The 21,439-nt window shown below is 54.7% G+C and overlaps 1 protein-coding gene across 6 annotated transcripts in view; it reads left to right on the top strand.

The window, feature by feature from the left end:
- Window positions 1-21,439, top strand: part of ABR (ABR activator of RhoGEF and GTPase) — a 173,596-nt gene that overhangs the window by 98,607 nt on the left and 53,550 nt on the right. For 5 of the 6 annotated variants that reach the window (XM_045199150.3, XM_024565198.3, XM_053911802.2 and 2 more), the window contains 4 exons: window positions 5,570-5,668; window positions 12,265-12,450; window positions 17,517-17,624; window positions 20,238-20,298. In XM_045199150.3, the coding sequence (XP_045055085.2) occupies window positions 5,570-5,668; window positions 12,265-12,450; window positions 17,517-17,624; window positions 20,238-20,298 (454 nt within the window). Of the gene's footprint in view, window positions 1-5,569; window positions 5,669-12,264; window positions 12,451-17,516; window positions 17,625-20,237; window positions 20,299-20,703; window positions 20,791-21,439 lie in introns of those variants that run through there. The other variant, XM_071219314.1, reaches the window with a different exon arrangement.

Below are 21,439 nucleotides of genomic sequence, written 5' to 3'. Positions count from 1 at the left end.
CTAAATGAAAGCTTTGCTGAATAGAGTCATCTTGGATGTAGGTCCTTGCCTTTCATGACTTTGAATACTGTAAGGTTTTTTTTGAGAAATCAACTGATAGTGTTATGGGAACTCCTCTGTAGGTAACTGTCTCCTTTTCTCTTGCTGCTTTTAAGATTCTCTCTTTATCTTTAATCTTGGGTAATTGAATTATGATGTGTCTTGGTGTGTTCCTCCTTAGGTCCAAGTTTTTGGGGACTCTCAGAGCTTCCTGGACTTCCTGGAAGTCTCCCTCCTTCACCAGATTGGGGACATTTTCCTTCATTATTTTTTCAAATAAGTTTTCCATTTTGTGCTCTTCCTCTTCTCCTTCTGGCACCCCTATGATTCGGATGTTGGAACATGTAAAGTTTTCCCAGAGGTTCCTAAGCCTCTCCTCATTTTTTTGAATTCTTGTTTCTTCATTCTGTTCCTGTTGAACGTTTGTATCTTCTTTCTCTTCCAAATTGTTTATTTGGGTTCCAATTTCCTTCCCTTCACTGTTGGTTCCCTGAATATTTTTCTTTATTTCACTTTGCATAGCCTTCACTTCTTCCTCTTCCTCTATTTTGCATCTGTACTCAACTATTTCTGTGAGCATCCTGATTACCAGTGTTTTGAGCTCTGCATCCGATAGGTTGGCCGTCCGTGAGGAGGATTCCGGTAGGACGGGACTAAGATCACAGGAGGGGACCCCAGCTCTTGTTGAGTCAAGGCTGGACTGGGAGTGTGTGCGTGTGTGCGTGTGTGGTCAAGGGGCCTTTCTGGAGAGTGCGCTCCTGTCCCCGCCTTGGCACGCTCTGGCAAGATAAACTCTTCTTCAGCGGCTGGTAGGAATCCAAGATGTTCCCTCTTCTCTATTATTTTATTTACTCAGGAGTCCTTACCTTAAATAGTTGTCATGGTCCCGAGCGTGGGTCCCGATGCCAGTCCTACAGATCAACCCTGTCTTCAGTGTAATTTCCAGATGCTTCATCTGCGGCGGGGAGAGGGGGGCAGATGTGGAGATGGCAGTGGTTTTCTCCAGGGCGGGAGCTCGCCTGTCTTGCAACCCACACTCGCCTTTGAGGAGTTAATGATCTATAAGCTGATAATAATGTGAATACTGATAGCAACATCACCTCCCAGCTGTAAAGTGTCGTATACTTTCCAAAAAGCTTTGATACAATTCTATTTAAATGTACAGAGGGATAATAGAGTTCTTGCAATATAAATGCTGCTATTTAAGGGAACTCATTCGTCAGGAATGAAAATCCTTTTATAATGCAGATTAACCCTTCAGGTGTTATCCTGTGCAGGGTTTTTAATGGATTGTCTGAAATGCCTACATTTCCTTTCCACCTGCCCAGATCTCTTCTCCCTCCATGGGCAGTGGTGGGCGTGCCTGTGGCCCCCACTTTGGGTGTTTCTTGAAGTGAGGGCCACATAATGTGCTGATTCGAGAGATGGTTTTACGTGGCACCTGGATATGGATTTTGCACTTCGGTGTGTAGCTAGGTATATACGCTAATGTATATTAGAAAAAAATATGATTCGTACCTCTTTTCTGTGATTTCATATGCCATACATGGGATAAGGCTGTGCTTTTAAGAAGTCAGTTGTAAACAATGTTAAGTAGGAAATAGCTCAGGGGGGATGTGAGTGTGACCAGACTGGAAAGGTGGGGTAGCAACGACTGAAGTTCGGAAACACTCCTGGATCCCACGGGGCCTGCCTAAAGCCTCAGGCAGCCAGGCACCCAGAATGTAGGGATCCACCACGGGAAGAGTGGGGTTTGGGCTCCATCCACCCCCCAGCATTTGCCCCTGTCCTCTCTGCTCTTCTGTTTTGTTTCATTTAAATAATTTTATTATTTATTTTTATTGTTGTTCAAGTACAGTTTTCTGCCTTTTCCCCCCACCCCACCCCAACCCTCCCCACCTCCCTCCCCTGCTCTCTGCTCGTTATTCTCTGAGGAATTTGCTGAAAGACACCTCCCCGGTGCCTGGCACCAGGGAGAGGAGAGAGAGTGGTGGACTCCCTGCATTGGCAACTCGGAGAAGTGCTGTCCAGCTTGAGGCAGATGCCTGGTAGGGATACAGCCTCTAGACCCGGTAGCATCTGCTCCGAGCAGAGCCCGCTGGGTGCTCCTTGCAAACTGGTGGGGCCCGGGAGCTGAATTCTGCTGATGGGGAGCTGCTTGGCCTACGGTTCTGAATGACAAGCAGCTCTTCAGTCCTCATCGTTGTTCTGGAGGAGATCACAGCTCCCATGTCTTGCTTGGCTTAGAACCAAACCTTTGGAGGCTTTTTTTAGTCCCTACTGTAGTGGACCAGGCCAGAGCTGGTTCAGCCTCACTTGTAGACACTGTCCCTCTGTCTGAGTGACTTGACCTGTTGGATTTGGGGGCCTCAAGCTGACAGACTTTGAGACTCTCAGATTGTGTCAAATGCCGGGCCGAAGGAACCCACCGTGGCCGCATTTCATAAGCTCCGCTGCGGGGGGAAGTGCAGACAGTGCTCCTGGGCAGGCATCTCTGCTGTGCTGGGGGGCCCTGAGCTCCAGAGCGCTCGCCCTGGGGGTGCCGGCACGTGGGCACCTCTGGGACAGAGACTGTCTCCCTCACTGTGTCCAGAGTGCCTGGCACCTCGCGAGGCACAAAGGAGTGAGTGTTGAGCCCTGATCATTTATGAGATGAGAATAAATTCAAGAAATTTCAAGAAACAATTGTGAATTTCCAGGTAATTCTACGCCAGGAACACGTGGGGTCTGAGGAAAGCAAAGAAAAGATGGAAGAGTTTTTTGGGGGGGCACAGAGAGCAAGCCTGTTGTGATAAAATGTGCAGTTATAATTTCAAGTCACCTCCACCCCCGACGCCAACTCAAACTCCAGAGTGATTGTGGCCCAAACTGGGGACTCTTGGGGGTGACTTTTTAACCCCTTTGGGGAGCCCTTTCAGGATCGGACTCCAAGGTGGAAGTCTCTTACGGAGTGGGTGGGTCTTGCTGAAACGGGCTGTACACAAGCTATGTGCTCTTGCCCGGGTGGGTGATGGCTCGGTGGGCTACGAACCACCAGGTCCTCATCCAGCCAGCTCTGCAGCTACAGTGTTTCCCTAGTGAATTCCAGGCCCTCAGACATATCCTCGGTTCGCAGGGAACAGGAGGGGAATGGGGCGCAGCAGGGGAGTGCTGGCCCTCCAGGAGCACGGGAGAGTTCCTGTTCTTTGGTCCAGCTGGGGAAGCCACAGGGTTTGTGTGATGTGCAGCCAGGGGCTGGGGCCCTGCCCCAGGCTCTGATCTTGTTCCTTGGAGGGGGGTGCTGCCCACCTGCCGCGCAGACAGCTCCAGACAGCAGCCGCTTCCACTGTCTGTGACTCAGGAGAGTAATGGTAACACCTTCCGGAGTGTGGGATTTCAGTGAGTGAATCCAAGGAAAACTTAGGACTGTGCCTGGTACTTGTGAAGCCACCAGTAAGTAACTACTGTCCCTCCCTAAAGCTCGGCGCCCTTGCTAGGTTCCTACCGCCACTGAAACAAATCACCACACATTCAGTGGCTTAAAACAACACACATTTACTCACTTACACGCGAGTCTACAAGGGTCAGCAGGGCTGCGTGCCTTCTGGAAGCCCTGGGGGAGGGAATCTGTTTCTGTGGCTTTTCCAGCTGCTAGAGGCCTCCTGTGTTCCTTGGCTCGTGGAACATCTTCGAAGCTGGCAATGCAGCATCTTCCAATACCTCGCCAGTCTCCCCCTTCCCTCGCTCTCCTCCTGGGGTCGTGGCACCTTTCCTCTGACCCTCTTGCCTGCCTCTCCTAGGACCCTTGTGATACGTAGGGTCCACCTGGATAGTGCAGGATAATCTTCCCATCTAGAAATTCGCAGGTTGGGGGGATTAGGGCGTGGACCTCTTTGGCAAGACATTGTTCTTCTATCACAAGATCAGATACCAGTTTCCTAGACTGGGGGTGGGGGCAGGGGTGGGCAGCAGCCTCTAGCACAGATCTGCTAACTGGCTTGCTAATGGACGGCCAAGTTTTAAGTCTCTCACCTAGGGAACAGATGGAAGAACAGGTGAGCAATCACCCCACCCCCCGCCCCCACCCTCCCTGCCAAGGGGAAGCACCTGGGGGAAAGCAGCTCTTCCCAGGACCTGGGAGGATGCTTGAAACAGGAACGTGAGAGTGAGGAGTTTGTTGGAGCAGGGGAAGAGCTCGGAAGTGGTGTTTGTGGCTGTGTGACCCTGGGCTAGTCCCTTCCCTCTTCTAAGTCTTGTTTGTTTCCATTTGTATAATGAGAAAATACAGTATCCACCTCAGTGAGGCATGTGGGGGCCAAATGAGAGCGTGGAAAGGACTTACAAGCCTTAATAAATGTCAGGTGCCCACACGTCAGGGGTATCACGTGGTGCTAGGCTCCAGGGACGTGTGCAGGCGTGTGATGCAGGCACTTCAGAGGCCCCCATGAAACCAATGGGGCAGGTAATGAAATGATGGGGTTCCCACAGGTTCGAGGGCCAGTGCCGCAGACTCCGTGAGAGCTGACGCTGTAGGCCGGGGGCTTCAGCTACACCTTCTGGAAGAGGTGGGATTCAGACAAGGGTCTGCTGGGCATTTAGTAACTACTTGTCGAATGAATAAGTAAGTGAAAGAATAACCTGAGTCCCCAGTAATCACATGTTGTTGTGTTGATACTCAGTCCTTGGCAAAATCAGGTGTGAGGGGGCGAACTCCCACGATTGATCCGGCTTTGGTGTGTAGAGTGGAGGGAGAAGGGGCAGGGCCAGAAGAGTCGGCCTTTAGAGGGGGGTGTTGTGGCTCCCCCGCAGCAGCGGGGAGGAGTGGGTCAGGAGGGAAGAGTCGTGGTAAGAGGTTAGCAGGGTGGGCGTTCAGGGCTACATGGGGCAGGGTCCCCACCACAGGGATGGAGAGATGGGCGGGGGCAGGCGGCCAGCTGGGGCCTGTGCCTTACAAAATGAGGCTGCCAGGATAGGGTGGGGGCCCCACAGCTAGTACCTTTCCTTGTGAATTTGAACCTCTGAGGACAGGAAGATACAATCAGAGGTGTAGCTAGAAGGCCACACAGCTGGGTCCCCATGGCCACTTTCACCCCATTCTTTCCATCCCTGCCCTCAGTGTGTAGCTCACGTCCTCTGGGAGCCCTCCTGCCCCTGCGGTGGCCCCCTGTGTGACCGTGCCCTGCCTCGGTCATGGCTCTGATTTCCCTTCTCAACTGTGCCCCCTGTCAAATTGCCCCCCACACATGAGGCCAGGTCCTTTGTTGTCTTGCTCACTGTTAGATGGTTGAATAGGTGGCTGGGTGGATGGATATCAAGTAAGGAAAGGAGGAAAAAGGAATGAGAGAGAAACAAAGCAAGATGTTAGCATACGAGTATGGGTGGTTGTTTTTCCCTTTATATTTTTGTACTTGCCAAATTTTCGGTAATAAATATATTTGGCACTTATCCCCTACAAAAGTGTTAGAGAAAACCTAAAGGCCAGAAAACAGACCAGTCAGGATTCTGGCCTCCTTTCTCACGAGCTGTTGGCTTTTGGTTTGTTCTTGAACAGGTGGAAGCAGGGAAAGGCCTGGAGATGAGGAAGCTGGTTCTCTCAGGGTTCCTGGCCAGTGAAGAGATCTACATTAACCAGCTGGAAGCCCTGTTGCTGGTGAGTATGTGCTCTGGGCCCTTCTGCGCCGCCGCCCCCCCCCCCGCCCCCCGCCTCCGTTGGACAGGGTCATGCTCCTAAACTGCTTTTGGCGTTGGAAAGGAAGGAGGACCGGAACCAGTCCTTCCCTGTGGGCAGGTACTGCTCTGCCTACAGCTTGGCACCCGGCAGCCGGGGCCATTGGCGGAAAGGGCCCCCACTCTCCATTACCTGCTCTGGGAAAGGCAGGAGAAGAAGCACAGCTAGGTTGGGGGGTGGCAAACGCCCTGTGGCACGGGCATCACTAATCAGTCTGTCCAGGTGAGTCTCTACCTCCCGCTTCCCCACTATGCTCTGGGAGTCTCTGTCGGTCCATCGAGTTGAGACCTCCCCATTATTGCTGGTCCCGGTCCTTCCTCCTTCCTGCAACTGTGAGCCATTTGCACCACCCCAAGGCCCTGTGGCAGGAAATCTCTGTGCCTTGGGAGACATGCCATAGCTCTGAGGCATTAGACCAGCCCCAGCCCTTTGTGAAGGTGCCTCAGTTTCCTCTCCAAGATGGGAGCACTGTTGTGAGAATTAGACCAGCAGGGGAGTGCTATTAAAATGTTTTCAGAAAGTGAAAGTACTACACAGATGTTTCAGCCTTTGAAGAAAGTGCTTATTAGATGCGTCTGGAGATTATGCAGAGTGATTATGGCATGTAAAGTTCTCTCCATGGGTGCTTTGCAGTCTGAGACAGGAAGATGATACCAGAACAAAGGGGGAATAAAAAATGGAGATGTGGCCCTGGCCAGGCAGCCCGATTGTTCTGAGTGTTGCCCCGAACACCCAAAGGTTGCGGGTTTGATTCCTGGTCCGGGCGCATGCCTAGGGTGCGTGTTCCATCCCCGGCCAGGAAGAACTGATTGATGTTTCTCTCTCTGGGTCTAATCAGTGCACATATCCTCAGATGAGGATTGAGAAGAAATGCAGATGCAGAGCAGTAGCAACTCACTCTTACAAGAATTGTAAGATACAGATTTATGTGCTCATGAGATGTTGTCTCTCAATGTCCCAGGGGGCTTGGCCTCTATTAGCCAAGGAATAACTGTTGAAATGTGCGGATTTTACTTTGTAACACGCCGGACTGAGTCCGGGGTGAATCTCCCTGGGAGTTTGTCGGAATGCACAGGAATGTTTTCAAGTGTGGCAGATAAACGAGGAATCTGGTCTGGGGCCAGCGCTGGGGCAAGGTCAGCTCTGCCACTAATAACAGCCGTGTTACACTGTTAAACAAATCATGCGTCTTGGCCATTAGGTGATTGACCCAGCATTTCAATACAAATGGGGAAGAAAATAGCAGCACGCATCACATACGTACTATTTGCTGAAACTTGCGGTTTGTTGTATGACTGTGTGCACGCATGTGTGTGCGCTGGCCCATACTGTTTTTTACATGTGTTGTAGGGCTTGAAACCGTTGGCTTTGGGCAAGCCTCGCATAACTTCCTTGAGCCTCAGTTTCCTCGTATGAGGTTGAGAATAATACCATTAACTTCTCTCTCCTCTTCCTGGGGGTTTGGAAGACCAGGTGATCCTTTTTGGGACCTGGTACAGTGCAAGGTACTCGGGCCCTCAAACATTAACTGGAGGAAGGAGGACAGGCAGATGACCAGTCGGACACATGAGAAACACAACTCACAAACTACGAATCGCTGTCCCCAAATTAGAGGGTGGTTGGCATTACTAAAAGGATGCACATTTGGAAGGAGTTCAAACAAGGGAAGAGTGTTCCAGCTGTGAATCCCTGCTTGGCCGCTTATTAGCTCTAGGCCAGGGGTGTCAAACTCATTGTCACAATGGTGGGGGGGGGGGCACATCAGCTTTGCCTTTAAAGGGCCGAATGTAATTTTAGGACTGGATAAATGTAACTGCTCCTTAACTAGGGGCAGGGAGCTCGGCACTGCCGCCGGGAAGAAACAAGGTGCCGGGCTGGGTCCCGAGGGCCTTGTGTCTGCCCCTGTGCTCTAGGCCTTCAGCAGATCAGTGAACCTTCACGCCTCATTTTTTCCGTCTGCAAACTGGGCACACTGGCGTTAGTGCAGCAGGTCCTTGTCATCCTGTTGATGAGACGCCCTAGAGACCTACCTCTTGTGTGTGTCAGTTAGCCCATGGCCAAACTGGTCTTACTTAAAGTCACAGAACCCGTGGAAGGCACTGAGGACTTAACTTTGTTCAACGGGTGGTTGTGAGGGTTCTATGAGTTGGTACCTGAGCTCTGTACAGGAAGCTCTTCGAAAAGAGCCGGAGTGTTCGCTGATTAGCTGACAGTGTTATTTTCTCCAGTGCTGGGAGAAAGTGCAGGTTAGGGCTTGTTTGTCTCTGGAGACACACCCTTGCCCTGAGGGAAGGGGAGGGAAGCCTGCCACTCTTGGTTCCAGCTTGTGGTTGGTTCTCATCTGTCTTTGGGACTGACTTGAGTTTCCGTTTGTCCCAGCAAAGATAACAGATTTAGGGGCCCAGACACTCCCTCCCCACCTCTCCTTTCCGACTAAAGCTCATGCCCCAAAGGCAAAAACTGTGAGGCTGGGGCCCTTCCTCTCTCCTCGGATTTACTTGCTGTGGGCCCCTGATTGGTTCTTTCTTGAGCAGAGCCGAGAGTGAGGGAGGGACACACCAGCCCAGAGGCCTGGTCTGTGGCTGGAGGGCTCCAGGAAGAGGGGGCAGGACCCACCACAGCCACTGCCTCTGCTGATAAGCCTCGGAGATAAGGAGTCAAGCCCTCCCTTCCTCCGTGAACTGGGAACCCTCCCTTCTCAGCTGCCTAGTAGCTAAACCCTTTGCTTTTTGGGGTGATCTGACAAAGGGGCTCAGAGGAGAAGCTCTGCCTTCTCTGAGCTCCCTTCTTCCTCCCAGGCATCACCCCACCCCTTGCCCACAGCTCTGCTCCTACTGTGTTTGATTGTTCTCTGCTTAACACTTCCTGATAGGCCAAGGGCTAGGTGGGTGTACCAACTACTGTGTACAGACGCAAGCGCAGACAGGGACGCCACACCAGAGCCTCTGGTCCTGCCCCTGGTTGCTGGCTGGGCAAGGCTTGGTCATCTGGACTCCTCCGTGTTCCTGGTGGGCTCAGATTACAAATGGAGTGGGTCTGAGAGTCTGGGCTGGGATGGGGAGTGGAGACAAAGCAAATGCACGTAATTCTGCATCCATCCTGCCGCGCCCCCACCCCCACTCTGAGTAATGAGCTGGGTACTAGTCTGGCTGCACCTCCCACCGCCAGGCCATGACTGGCCCTCCTCTCTGCAACTCTCATTCTGGCATTTGCTTTGCAGTTCTTGGGCCGGTTGTGCTCGGGCTCCTTATCTTGTGAAATAGATTAATGATGTTCTTCTGCCTGGGCCCCAGGGGTCAGGAGGTGATAGTTAGTAAACAGGCCTTGCCCACAGCCTCCAGGCCTTCTGGGATGGGAGGGTGGAGGAAGTGGGCCTCGGATTTCTTCCCCCAGTTTTGAAAGGCAAATTGCCGGAGGATGGAGCAGAGAAATGACTGCATAGTCCCACCAGGAGTTAGAACCACCTTGTCCTTCTCCCGGAGAAGCACTGCACGGGACAAGTAGACTCTAAGGTCCCTTAGGGACCCTCTCTGAGAAACCCCTTCTCCCCTGGTAACATGGAGAGCCCTGCCCTGGCCCTCTGCTGCAGGATTGCTGGAGCTGGAAGATGGAGGAGGAGGAGGAGGAAGCTCCTCCCTGGCAGAGGAGGTGCTGGGTTGCCTGCGCCTTTTCGCCCAAACCACCTGAGGCCTGTATTCCAGGTGGCACCAGAGAAAAAGACCTGCCTTCTAGGGTCTCCAGGCGGCCAGGGCACACACCCAGAGCTTTCCTCTCCGTTCCAGTGAAATCAGGGCTAAGACCAGAGGTCCCAGCCTAGTCCTGAGAACCGTCTGGTGTGCCAGTGCAGGCCCTGCCCGTGTGACCTGCTGCTGGAGAGCACCCATTTCTTCCCCTTTTGTAGGCAGAGCGGGAAGTTCAGGAGGAAGCAGAGCGGTTGTAGCTTGTCCTGCATAGGCCGCTCACGAGTGCTTCCCCAGCAGCTTCTGAGAAATCCTGGCTCCTGTGCCTTCCCAGGACTGTTGTCTCCCCACTCCCCCCATTTCCTTGATGCTCGCCTTGGTGAAGACGGTGCTGTGGCAGGGGCAGGGGTTAGTGGTTCTGGCACTGGGTGGTGACGTGGACCCTCCATCGGCCTCTGGGCAGGAGAAGGGGAGTAAGTTACAACAGTGATGCTGAGACAGTGTACCCTGCCTGGAGCGCTGGGAGCCCCGAAGCTGAGTGTGGCCACCGCCGGGAGCTGGGAGAGCAGTATTCCTTTCTTCCCGGCTCCTGGTTCCATCTGTTTCCCTGCTGGGCATGCTTACCCAGGCCCCACCTCTCCACTTGCCCAGATCTTCCCAACTTTCAAGGCCTATTTCTGTCACCTCCTCTGTGAAGCCCTCCAAGTGCACCAGCACGACCTTGAGACCAAGTCGGTTGGTATTCACAGGCCCAGCTGGGTAATGCCCTGTCTTGCTTTGTCCACTAAGGTGTTTCACTTGTGTTGGTCCAGTTTACCTGAGTAGAATATAACATTCTCCAGAGCAAGGATTGAGAGTCATAAAAATACTCTCCTGGAAAGAAAACTGGACCCCATCATTCCCCTGCTTAAATCCCTCCAGGGAAAGCCAGGTCACTGCTTGGGCTTAAAAGCTGCGTTCTTTCCCCTGCTGTGACCTGGCCGCTGACCCGCCCCCACTCCAGCCCTGGCCCACTGCACACAGTCCTGCTGGCCCCATGCCAGCTCCTCTCTCTCACCAAGCCAGTTCCCGCCTCAGGCTGGGGTGTTGAGGACGTCTTCCTGGAATACTGTCCCCTTTGCCCTGAGTCCCCATTTCAGGGTAAATGTCCCCTTCAGCACCTGTCTCAGAACATCCCCTTCTTACTTCCCTCACTGCATGTATGTATGGTTGTGTGTTTACTTCTTTGTGTTTTGTCTGTCTCCCGTACTAGATGGGAGGCTCCACGGGGGCAGTGATCTGCCAATCACAGACAACCACCCCTGCAAACCCACGTCCCAGCCAATCACAGATCACCCCCTGCAAACCCCCATCCCAGCCAACCACAGACCACCCCTGAAACCCCCGTCCCAGCCTAACCTCACATTGTGAGGCACTTGGGATATTATTTGTGGGGCGAGTCATAATAATAGTAGCAGCCAACGTTTGCTATGGCCTTCTAGGTACCTGGTACATACTCAATTATTTTATATAACTAATGGCTTTAATCTTCCTGTCAGTGTTCTTAAGATGGTAGTATCACCCCAGTGTGACGAATGAGGCTGCTGAGGCCCAGAGATGCTAAGTAACTTGCCCACAGCTATTAAGTGGTAGAGCTGGGACTCACACCCACACGGCCTGGCCGGCACCATCCATGGCGCGGCCCATCCTACTCCCCTAGCGAAGAGCTGGACGTTAAGGGTTTGCTGGTCTCAGCGCTCAGTGGGTCAGAAGGAGGCCTTCTGCTTTTTCTTGCCTTTTCGTCATGTCTGGACCTTTTTAGAGCTGGGAGGACCAGGGGGCCGGAAGTTGGAGAACTGTCTGGGTGTCTGAGTAGGAAGGACTTCCTCTTGTGGGCAGGCTTGGGCTCTGCCACCATTGGAGTGTGACAGGTGGGAGCATGGAGCGCAGCCTGGCCAGCAGTGGCGCCGCTGTGGCCAGCTCGAGCTGGTGGTCGTCTCTTCAAGTGAGCCACTGGTGGCTTGGGTCCCCCTCGGTGTGGTGTTCGCTCCAGTCCAGTTCCGACTCACCCACTCCCTGCTACAATGCTCCCCTCGTCGAGGAGCTCACTGCTTCCTCCTGTGACGTGGTGGGGGCAGCTCCAGTGAGTGCACACCCGCCCCCATGACTTCTGCTGTCCCTGCGTCTCCAGAGAGACCCCAACGAAGCCAGGGCCTCTATCCACGCATCAGCCGTGTCCAACTCGGGCTTCTCTCCTCCAGGTGAACGCACCCTCCCCTCCCGTGCCTTCTCTTTGGGGCGGGTTCCGCACCTGTCGCCTGGAGGGCCTTTGGAGGGCAGTCCGGGCTTTGGGCTGAAGGAAGGGCAACCAAAGAGGAGCTCTTTATCCTTCAGGATCAGTTTTGTTTGTTTGTTTCTCCCCGATTATAGAATTAGTGTTTCTAAATCACTCACTGAAGGTGATTTAGAGAACACAGAAAATCACACTGAAGAAAATGCACCCTAGCCCCATAGCCCCACGGTCCCACGGTCCCACAGCCGGGCATGAAGGTGGTGGCCTCAGCCCCGAGCCAGCGCTGGGCGAGGGTCCTGGGTCACTGCCTGTCTTCTCCCCATCTCCACCTCAGGCTGTGCAGCATCTTGGTGTGGGTGACAGGTGACAGATAGGCTTCATTTTGTCTGTCACCCTTGGCATCGAGAAAGAGTCTGAGACCGGGGCCTTGAGAGAGAGGCCGGGGACAGCAGCTTCTCCATCCGCGGCCTTGTCAAGGCAGACCTGCGCAGCAGGAAGAGCTAACCAGGGCCCTGGGCCCGCTGGCACTGATGTACTTGCCCACTCCTTTTCCCCCTCTCTCCCAGCCCATGAAGCCCCTAAAGGCCACAGCCACCACCTCCCAGCCCGTGCTCACCATCCAGCAGATCGAGACCATCTTCTACAAGATCCAGGACATCTATGAAATCCACAAGGAGTTCTACGACAACCTTTGCCCCAAGGTGCAGCAGTGGGACAGCCAGGTCACCATGGGCCACCTCTTCCAGAAGCTGGTGAGTGTCGCGTTGGTAGAGGGTCCTTATACAGGGCCTCAGTGGAGCTGCTGGTGGGGGTGAGGACCAGTCAGCCCTAGCCCTCTGGTTCTCCCTGGAGCTCTCCAAGGCCTGGAGGAGAGCCTGGGCCTGGTGCCTGGACTCCCAGCCTCCCCGTGCAGCCTTGAGTGTTCTAGGGATGCTGGAGACCGGCCGTGTGCAGAGATGCCCCTGGCAGGGCACTGCTTCTCTCCCCCGCTGGGGTTCAGGTTCTCTAGCCCTCCATGGCAGGGGCGTGTGCCTGGCGGACAGGCAGGGGTGGCTCACCTGAGACCTCAGGCATTTGCTGGCGGCTGGGGAGACCATGTCAGATACTGAGCTTCTCCCCTGAGAACCCTGGAGCAGAAAGCACTGACCGCCCGGCCCTCCCACCTCTGCAGGGGAGGGGAAAGGCTGGAAGGGGTAGAATTATGGGGAGGCTTAGTGCTAGGAAAGGCTGGCAGAGGTCTTCGCATGCCCAGGGCTTCTGTGACACCTTCTCCCCTAACTCTGTGTCTGTGTCTGGCTGTTCTCAGGTGTGAATGGGGGGGGGGGGGCGGGAGCAGCGCCTCTCCTCTTCCTCCCCTGCAGTGGTGGGACGGGCTGAGTGGACAGGCCTCGACTTTCCCTGTGCCGGAGAAAACTCTCGCTCGACTGCTCCCAGGGTTTACGCACGGCATGTTCAAAGCTGAACTCATTGTCTCTGAGTTGTTCGCTCTTCCTGCCCCTATCTGAGTGGGCCGCCCTGTCCTCCATCCATCTGGGACTCCCTTCGACTCACCCTTGGCACTGCCCCCTCTGCCCCCTTCTCCCTCTCTCTTACCTCCCCCAGAGTCTGCGTCTTTAGCTGTCACGGCCACCTGCTTGCCCATTGCTCTGGGTCCTCACTCAGACCACAGCTGTAGCCTCATGAGTGGCTCCTGCCTCCGGGCCCACCTCCTTGTCCACCTCCCACCTCTGCCTTACAGCAGGAGTTATCCGAACTTCCAGCCAGGCCTCCTTTCTCCCCTGCTTGAATCCCTTCAGCGGCTCCCCCTTGCCTGTTGGATGAAGACCAGGCTCCGAGCAGTGGCTTAGGAGACCCTTGGAATGCCACCCTCTGGCCATATAGGGCCTCTGGCTGCTGCCTCCCCTCCCCCGCCCCCTGCCCCCCATGCCCCTGACACTGAACTTTCTGTTCTCCGTTCACACTGCAGGCACTCTGGAACTGTCTGTACTTGTGGCTCTAGCTGCCTGAAATGTCCTTCCCCATCTGGTCTGGCTTCACCTGGTCTGTTCCCAGCTTAGAAGTGACCTCCATGGAGAAGCCTTCCCCAGCTGCTCGAATGCAGCCCCTCTGGTTGCCCCCTTGGTGAACACTTTAACTGCCTGTCTCCCCAAAACCATAAGCTCTGGGACGGCAGACTGTTTTGCTTCATTGTTAGACCCCCAGAACCAGACCACTGCTGAATGAATGAGTGAATGAGTACACTGGGACTGCGGAGAACTTGGGAGGGCATTGAGGGAGACCTCCCAAGGTCTGAGGTCTGCGTCCTGAGGGACCAGCAGTGTTGCAGAGACAAGGGACAAGCACAGCTTCTAGGGTCTGAATCGGGGTCTCTCACAGATTAAGCCTGTAACGTCGGGCCACTTACCCAGCCTCGCTGTGACTTGGATTCCTCATCTGCAAACATGAGGATCACAGAAGTAGCTATTCTCATTGGATTCTTGTGAGGACTGCCTGGCAAGTGCTTGGCACAGGGCCGGGAACATAGTGAGTTGGCCAATACTCAGCAGTCAGCCGTGGTCGTTACTGTTGTCGCTGCTGCTATCGTTACTATTACTATTATTAACGTTAGTAGGGAGAGGCGCCCCAGGGGGTGTTGTGAGGGAATTCCTCGCTCCTGGTGCTGGCAGCCCTGGAGTGTCGGCCCCATTCAGGGACACCCTGTCACCACTCGGCCTGGTCCCAGAAACCTGAGCTGATTGGCTTGGGGCAGCCTCTCTTTAGCCTCGGAGGGCAGAAGAGACCAAACCTGAGAGCAGGAGGGTGCCTACCCCCCAGGATAGCGGAAAGGCTGTCCTTGTTTATCTTTGTCACTCTGACCCTGCTGTCCCCAGGGTCCCCCATTCTGGTCCCAGCTCCCTGGGCCTGGTCATGAATGTGCTCCCCGCCTCTCCTTCCCCAGCATCACAGACTGAGATCTGAAGCCCTTGGGGCTGCGGGCCTGGGAGGGGACGGCCTGCGTGGGGCCGGGATAGATGCCCGTGTCTTTTCCGCTGGTCTCCGGGTATTTGATTATCCATCACAGAGAGAAGGGAATTAGCATGCCTGCTGTTTGTTTTATGAGATCACCCCAGTGCCAGGCTGCTGTTTCCAAGCAACATCCGCTTCCTAGTCAACAGCCCTGGCAGGCCAGGCCTTGGGCCCTATAGGTGAGGGTGCCTCATGGAGGTGACAGTGCCCGGGATGGCCGGTGGCCCTGCTGCCCAGGCTCCTGTTTCTGGGTCACCTCCTGCTGCTCCCTTAGGCAGTGAGGTGGGAGGGTAGTGTTCCAACTGAGCGTTGGCCTTGACTCTTCTCGTGGGGAGGGGGCAGGAGAATGCACGTCTGCAAGAAGAATAGCAATGATTTTTACTTTGATGTAGGAGCGACTGGCTAGCACGTCCTCTGTAGCTTGGGACGCCAGTAGGCCAGTGCTTCCCCCTGGAAAAGGGAACAAACACCATCCCTTCCTGCCCTCCCCAAGATGTTTGTTGTCGGTGGTTTGTTTTTCTTTTCTTTTTTTTTTAGAAGTCTGGCCTCTCTGGGGGCTGAGACCCGCATGGCTCTGGCCTTGGCTTCTCCACAAGCATCCCAGTTCTCATGCTCCTCCTGGCTTTCCTGGGCCCTACTGTCAGCTTCCTTGGGCTCTGTCTCTGCCCAGGCTGCTCCAGGCCCCTGGCCTCACCTCTTTGGGCCCCTGAGGAGCACACGGGTTGTGCAAAAAGCAGAGTGGTCCAGGGTAGGGCTCAGGGCAGCACTTTGGTAGGGGCACCGAGGAGGCCCCCCAGCCGCTGAACCTCCTTGCTACATCACTGAAAAAAATGTAAACCAGAAAATCTAGAGAATAGTTTAGCAAACAGCCACGTTCTCACCTCCCAGAATTAACAGATGTTGAGCTCTGAAGACACAGAGCAGAACTGTGTAATCAGGAGAATAAAGCATCACAGACGAAGGCGCAGTCCCTCCCTCCCCTTTGCCTCTGGCCTGTCCCTTCATCCTGGGAGCAGCTGCCGGCAGGTGTGTGGCCTTCTAGGCTACAGTTTGTGTTTTTACTACATATCCGTACCTTCTCATGGCATTGCATGGGCTTTTCAAATGTACATACATAGATAGACTTTCTACACTTTGCAATTCAGTCAGTTGTTTTGAAACCTGTCAGTGATGCTACCCGTAGGTCTCGTTCATTCATTTGAGCTGCGGTGGGGGGGGGGGGGGGGGCTCCCTTCCTGCAAGCGCTGGTGTCCAGTCTTTCCGCTAGAGGAGGAGTGAGGCGGTGAATATCCGCACTCACGTTTTCTGGGGCGCACACACACACAAGTTCCTCTAGAGCAGCGCTTGCCCGTGGAAATACAATGTGAGCCGCGTCGATAATGGACAGTTTTCTAGTAGCCGCATGTCTAGTCTAATGTGTAGGTGTAAAAACGCACAGGTGAAGTTAATTGTAAGAATATATTGTATTGCCCGGGCCTGGTGGCTCAGTTGGTTAGAGCGTTGTCCCGTACACCGAAAAGCTGCAGGTTTGATCCCTGGTGGGGGCGTACAAGTGAGGCAACCAATTGATTTTTTTCTGTCTCTCTCTCCATCTCCCCTTCCTCTCCCTCTAAAACCAATCAGCATATATTTTTAAAAAGAATATATTGTATTTAGCTCAGTAAGTCTAAAATGCCATTTCAACATGCTTGCAATATGTAAAAGTTAATGAGGTAATTTACATTCTCTTTTATATGCTAAGCTGCGGAAACCCAGTGTGGATTTTAGAGTTAAGGCCCCTCTCAGTCTGGACGAGCTACATCTCACCCAGGTGCTCGGTAGCCACACTTAGTGAGTGGCTCCTGTAGAGGGCAGCAGAGCTCTCGGTGGAGAAGTGGGTTTGCTAAGCAGGAGGCTGAACTTTTAATTATTTTAATTATTGGTTATCGACAGATGACGCCCCAAAGAACTGTATTTAAATTTACACCCCACAAGCAGTTTGTGGAAGTGCCTGTTTCCCCACCTCACGCCAACCCTTGATATGACTGGGCTTTTAAATTGTGGCCAGATGGATGGGTATAACATAGTATTTCATTGTCATTTTAATTCACACTTTCACCCTTTGCTCCCTTAAGAGGAAATGCGTATGCATAGCACAGAGAAAGCTTTCCATAAATATTTGAGAAATTGAGTGACCATGCCTTGGTTTCCCCTTTTGCAGAAGGGGAAGATGGCATCTGTTCTGCCTCCCAGAGGAGTCATGAGTCATGAAAAGCTTTGCATCAGGTTCATGCAAATGTGTAGTGAGGCAGGGCCTCTGGTTCCTGGCAGGCGGAGGGAGGTGGGGACTGCTTTGCAGTGCTGTGCCTCACACTTAACATGGGGCGTGGCCCACTGAGCAGGCCACGCCCACACATGCCGGGGGTTGGGGGGGCCCTCCCTGCTCCAGCTAATTCCAGGATGTGAAAGAGGTGTGAGACATTGAGGGGCTTCAAACCCTGAGAGACCTTGATGATGCTAAATAAAGCCAAATGCTGCTGATGAATTGAATTTCTAGCATGCCAAACCAAGGCCCTATCTTGCTCCCCCAAATCCCCCTTGTTAACCTTATTGGCTGAGTCAGTTTCCACAGAAACCGTCAAGTTCAAAGGGATACTGTAGTATAAGCATCCTGCCTTTGCCCTCTTCCCAGCTAGCCCTTTGGAGCCAAGTTAGAGGACCTGAGTGCTCAGGGAGCGCCAGGTACTCTGGTGAAGCTTTCATCCATTCATTAATCCTCTCTCCCCACCCCACTCCTGCCCTCCTCTGTCTCTCCTCTTTCTTCTCCTTGCAGGCCAGCCAGCTTGGCGTGTACAAAGCCTTTGTGGATAACTATAAAGTCGCTCTGGAGACAGCTGAGAAGTGCAGCCAATCCAACAACCAATTCCAGAAGATCTCCGAGGTGGGCAGCTCCCTGCGCAGCCACCCCTGTGACTCGGGGCTTTGGGGGCTGCTGATAGCCTTCTAGCCTCTGGGCCTCTCCTCTCCTGCTTGCTAGTTAGGGAAATGGTCCCCCTGATGGGTAACACTTAGCCTGACATTTGCTTTCTTGCACTTGACATTTTCCCTTTTAATGTAAGAACGCCAATTTGTTTGATTTTTGTCATTTTGTTTTAGGTTATTCTGTTAGAACGGGGGAGGCCAAAAAAAGGCAGTATTTCCCACACTGCAGTGACCTTGAGCAAGTCACTTCCCTTCCGCTGGCTTTTGTTTCTATAGAATGAGGGGTCTGACTTGCCAGACTTGGTAAGAGCCACAGGGACACTGCTTAAAATGCAGGTCGTCAGGCACCTTCCATGGAGCTTCAGTTCAGAAGGCTGGGGGTTGGGGGAGTCTATATTTAATAAGCTTCCTGGGTGATTTTTATTGATCAGGGAGATTTGAGGAAGTCTGGGCTAGGCGGGCTTTTCAGATCCTTGCATTCCCCACGGAGAGCACAGGGGCCACTTACGTGGGGGAGAAGCCACGGACTCTAGCTGGAAATGTGTCTGCTGCTGCCACTGAGCCTTCCCTCCACGCTCCCCTGCAGGGCAAAGATGTGGCATCGTCTGCCAGTGACGTTTCCGTCTCTCGTCAGGGTGGGGCTCTAGGATCCCTCAGGAGCACAGCCCAGCTCACCCCTTTAGCCAGAAAGATCTCAGTGAGAACCCCACGCTGCTGGCCTTGCAGTCAGAGCACCCAGCCCCAGGCTCAGGGCAGGAGAACCCCTCTTCCGGTTCCAAGAAGCGGGAGCACCTAATACAGTTTCGGAGGCCCTGCCTTACAGGCCCCTCTGGACCCTTGGCTTTCTTGCCCCAGCTCTGATGCTAGAAAAGTGGGTGAGATGCAGCATGGTTTTCATGAAACTGGTGGGGTTATGGGTTATAACCGAGTTCGGAACTGGCCTAGACGCAGTACAAGAGTCAGGCGGAGGTGCAGATGTCAACCTGATTACAAGAGCCAGATTGGAAAAATGTGGACTTGGGTCTGTAGCTGCGTTGGGCTTGTTAATGCTTGGAACCGTCCACAATTAAACACATCTACTAGGGGCGGAGAGAAGAGGGCTGAGCTCGGTTTCTCGTCCCAAACACAGGGGCCAGGCGAGTCACCCTCTGCCTCAGAGGACAGAGTGACGGTGGGGAAGTCCCTTTATGTCGAGTCACGAGTCACGAGGCCGGAGAAATGGTGCTTCCCCTCACAGCTCCCAGTTCTGTCTGGGAACAGTCTGGATTCCCTGGCTCTGTTCAGAAAGGCCTGCCATGGCTGCCTGGGTGCCTGGGGTCGTGTATAGTCCAGAGTGGGGAGGAGGGGTCCCCTCTTGTGGTGGGCAGAAACCCCTGCGCTCATCCTGAAGCCCCTCTCAAAGCCCTCTGGCTCCAAGGGCAGAGCCAGCCCATGGCCCGCTGCCAGGCGCTGACGCTGTCTCTCCCTACTGGAGCTGCCACTTAATTACTGCAATTAGGCCCTTCTCCTCTGCAGCAGGAGTGATTTCATACCTCTAGGCTGCACTGGAGGGGGGAATGGAGAAAAATTCCCTAAAACTGGGAATCCAGACACCAGCCAGAGACATCGATGTGAGGAGCTGAGTAACCCCCCTTCTCCCTTCTCCACCTCCCAACCCCAGGCTCAGTCCCTGGGGGTTTTCTCTGTCTAGAAACAGCTGGAGGCAGGCTCAGGAGAAGGGGAGCTCCTGCTGCCTGAGCATTTCCTTCCGCCCAGGCGGTGGGCAGTATCACCAGGGTACCTGACCTTGGCCTCACCTCGCCCCTGCCTTCTCCCCCTTGTGCACTCAGCCCTCCAAGTGGGGATTGCATGACAGCTCCAGTTACAGGCCACACTGGTCTTTGGCAGGAGCTGGAGCTGGACCTCTCTCAAGGGAGATAAGAGAGGTGTGGGGCAGATAAGCTGCCCTGGAGTCTGTTTGCAGCACTCACTGCCTGGTCACTCTGCCTGGGATCCCTGAGGGGCGTTAGCTCTGCTTTCCCTGAGGTTTCCTCTCTGATGCCCAGCATTAGGTCCGGAGGGAGGGGCGTGTCAGTTGGGGCTGGGGGCCCTGTGAGTACCTCCTGAGTAGGCTGTGGAAGTAAGCCTCTTGGCCCCAGGAGCGTCCCTCATCTGTACAGGTGTGTGGGACCCCCTCACTCCTTATTCGAGGAGCTGCTCTTGTCCCCAGGATCAGCTGGTACACCTGGTGCTTGTCCACTCAAGCCCTGCGTGCCCTAGGCTGACATGTACAGACCCCTAAGCTGTGCGTGGGCGGGGGGTGGGGAGGGCTCTGCTCCTGCCGCCTCTGATTCTCTGGAAGTTGCAGGGGAGGGGCTTTAAGGGACAGGTCTGAGGACCATGACCCTGCTGCTGGACTTCACGGGCTCCAGGAGACCAGGGGTGTGGCACAGGGAGGCCCTTTGCCCTTTGGTCTTTGTCTCTCCTGCGTCTGGAGCCCTGGGGTCGGAGCCCTCCTTCCCACTGTGCTCACCTTTGGTGGGGGGGGGGGGCGGGGCAGGCCGCGCAGTGATTCCTCTCCTCTGTTTGGCAGGAACTCAAAGTGAAAGGTCCCAAGGACTCCAAGGAGAGCCACACGTCAGTCACAATGGAAGGTACTTTGGGGGGCAGGCTGGATAACGGCCCCTTCCTTTGTCTGGATTTGTGGACTGTGGTGCTCCGCTTGTGCGAGCCTGCGCACGTTCACGTGGGAGTGTGTGTGTGAGTGTGTGAGCGCGCGCGCACGCGGCTCAGCCTCTGCCCCCAGGCAGCCAGCCAGCTACAAACGTGCTCCTCCTTAGGATGCCAGCAGGCAGCCAGCTCCCTTCCTCCTCCTTCCTCCCGCTGCTGCTTCTCGGTTGTGCCTCCCTCCCCTCCCCTCCTCTCCTCCCCTCCGCTCCCCTCCCCCCTCCCCTTGCTAGAGGAGCACTCGGGAAGCGGCTGCTTGATTCTGGAGGCTGTACAGCAGCAGCGTGCAAGGTGGCTGAGTGGCTGGGCTGCTGACGGGCGCTGGGAGCGATGGCCGCGCGCTCCTGCTCCTGCTGCGGGGACAGAGGCTGCCATGGAAATTCTCCTCATCATTCGCTTCTGCTGTAACTGCACCTATGGTAACCCAGGCCCCTCTCGTGGGAGGTGGTGTTTCTTCCCACCGCTTGGGGCTGGCTGGAGTGGGCTCAAATGTGGCCGTCAAGGTTTGGGGGGCAGCAGGGAAGGGAGGGGGCGCAAGTGGCTAGATCTGCGTTTGCCCCGGTTCACAGGATTCCAGCCTGAAATTGAAGTCTGGGGGCCCCTTGGGGCAGGAACGGCTTAGAAAGGGAAGGACCAGGCTTGAAGGGTCCAGGTGTCTCCCGAGGGTCTGTGTGGAATTGGTGGCTTAGCTTGCGAGGCTGTGGGCAACTTCCTGGAGAGGCTGTTAAAGACAGAAAGTGACAAGACTGTCCCTGCAGGTATAGCAACCTAAAGGGCTGGAGAGGGGTCAGCCAGGGGCCTGTCAGAGTGACAGGTGGTCGGGATAGCAGTGCCCTGGATGAGGAGGGCGCGGCCGGAGTGAGAAGTTGGCAGTCTCTTTGTTTCGGGGAGGAGAGGGGGTTGAGCGCCCAGGGTATTGTGTGCTCAGAGAGCGCGTGCTGCCTTTGAGACACGCTCGCTCTCCTCCCGGAGCAGCAGCGCAGGAGACCCTAGGGGAGCCGGGTGCGGCTGGGAGAGCGGGAAGCAGTGGGCTGCTCCGAGGGGGGTCATTTCTAGTCGCTGGAGACC

Source organism: Desmodus rotundus, chromosome 9, assembly GCF_022682495.2.
Source record: "Desmodus rotundus isolate HL8 chromosome 9, HLdesRot8A.1, whole genome shotgun sequence".
Classification (NCBI taxonomy): domain Eukaryota; kingdom Metazoa; phylum Chordata; class Mammalia; order Chiroptera; family Phyllostomidae; genus Desmodus; species Desmodus rotundus.
This window is presented reverse-complemented; position numbering and strand designations above follow the sequence as displayed.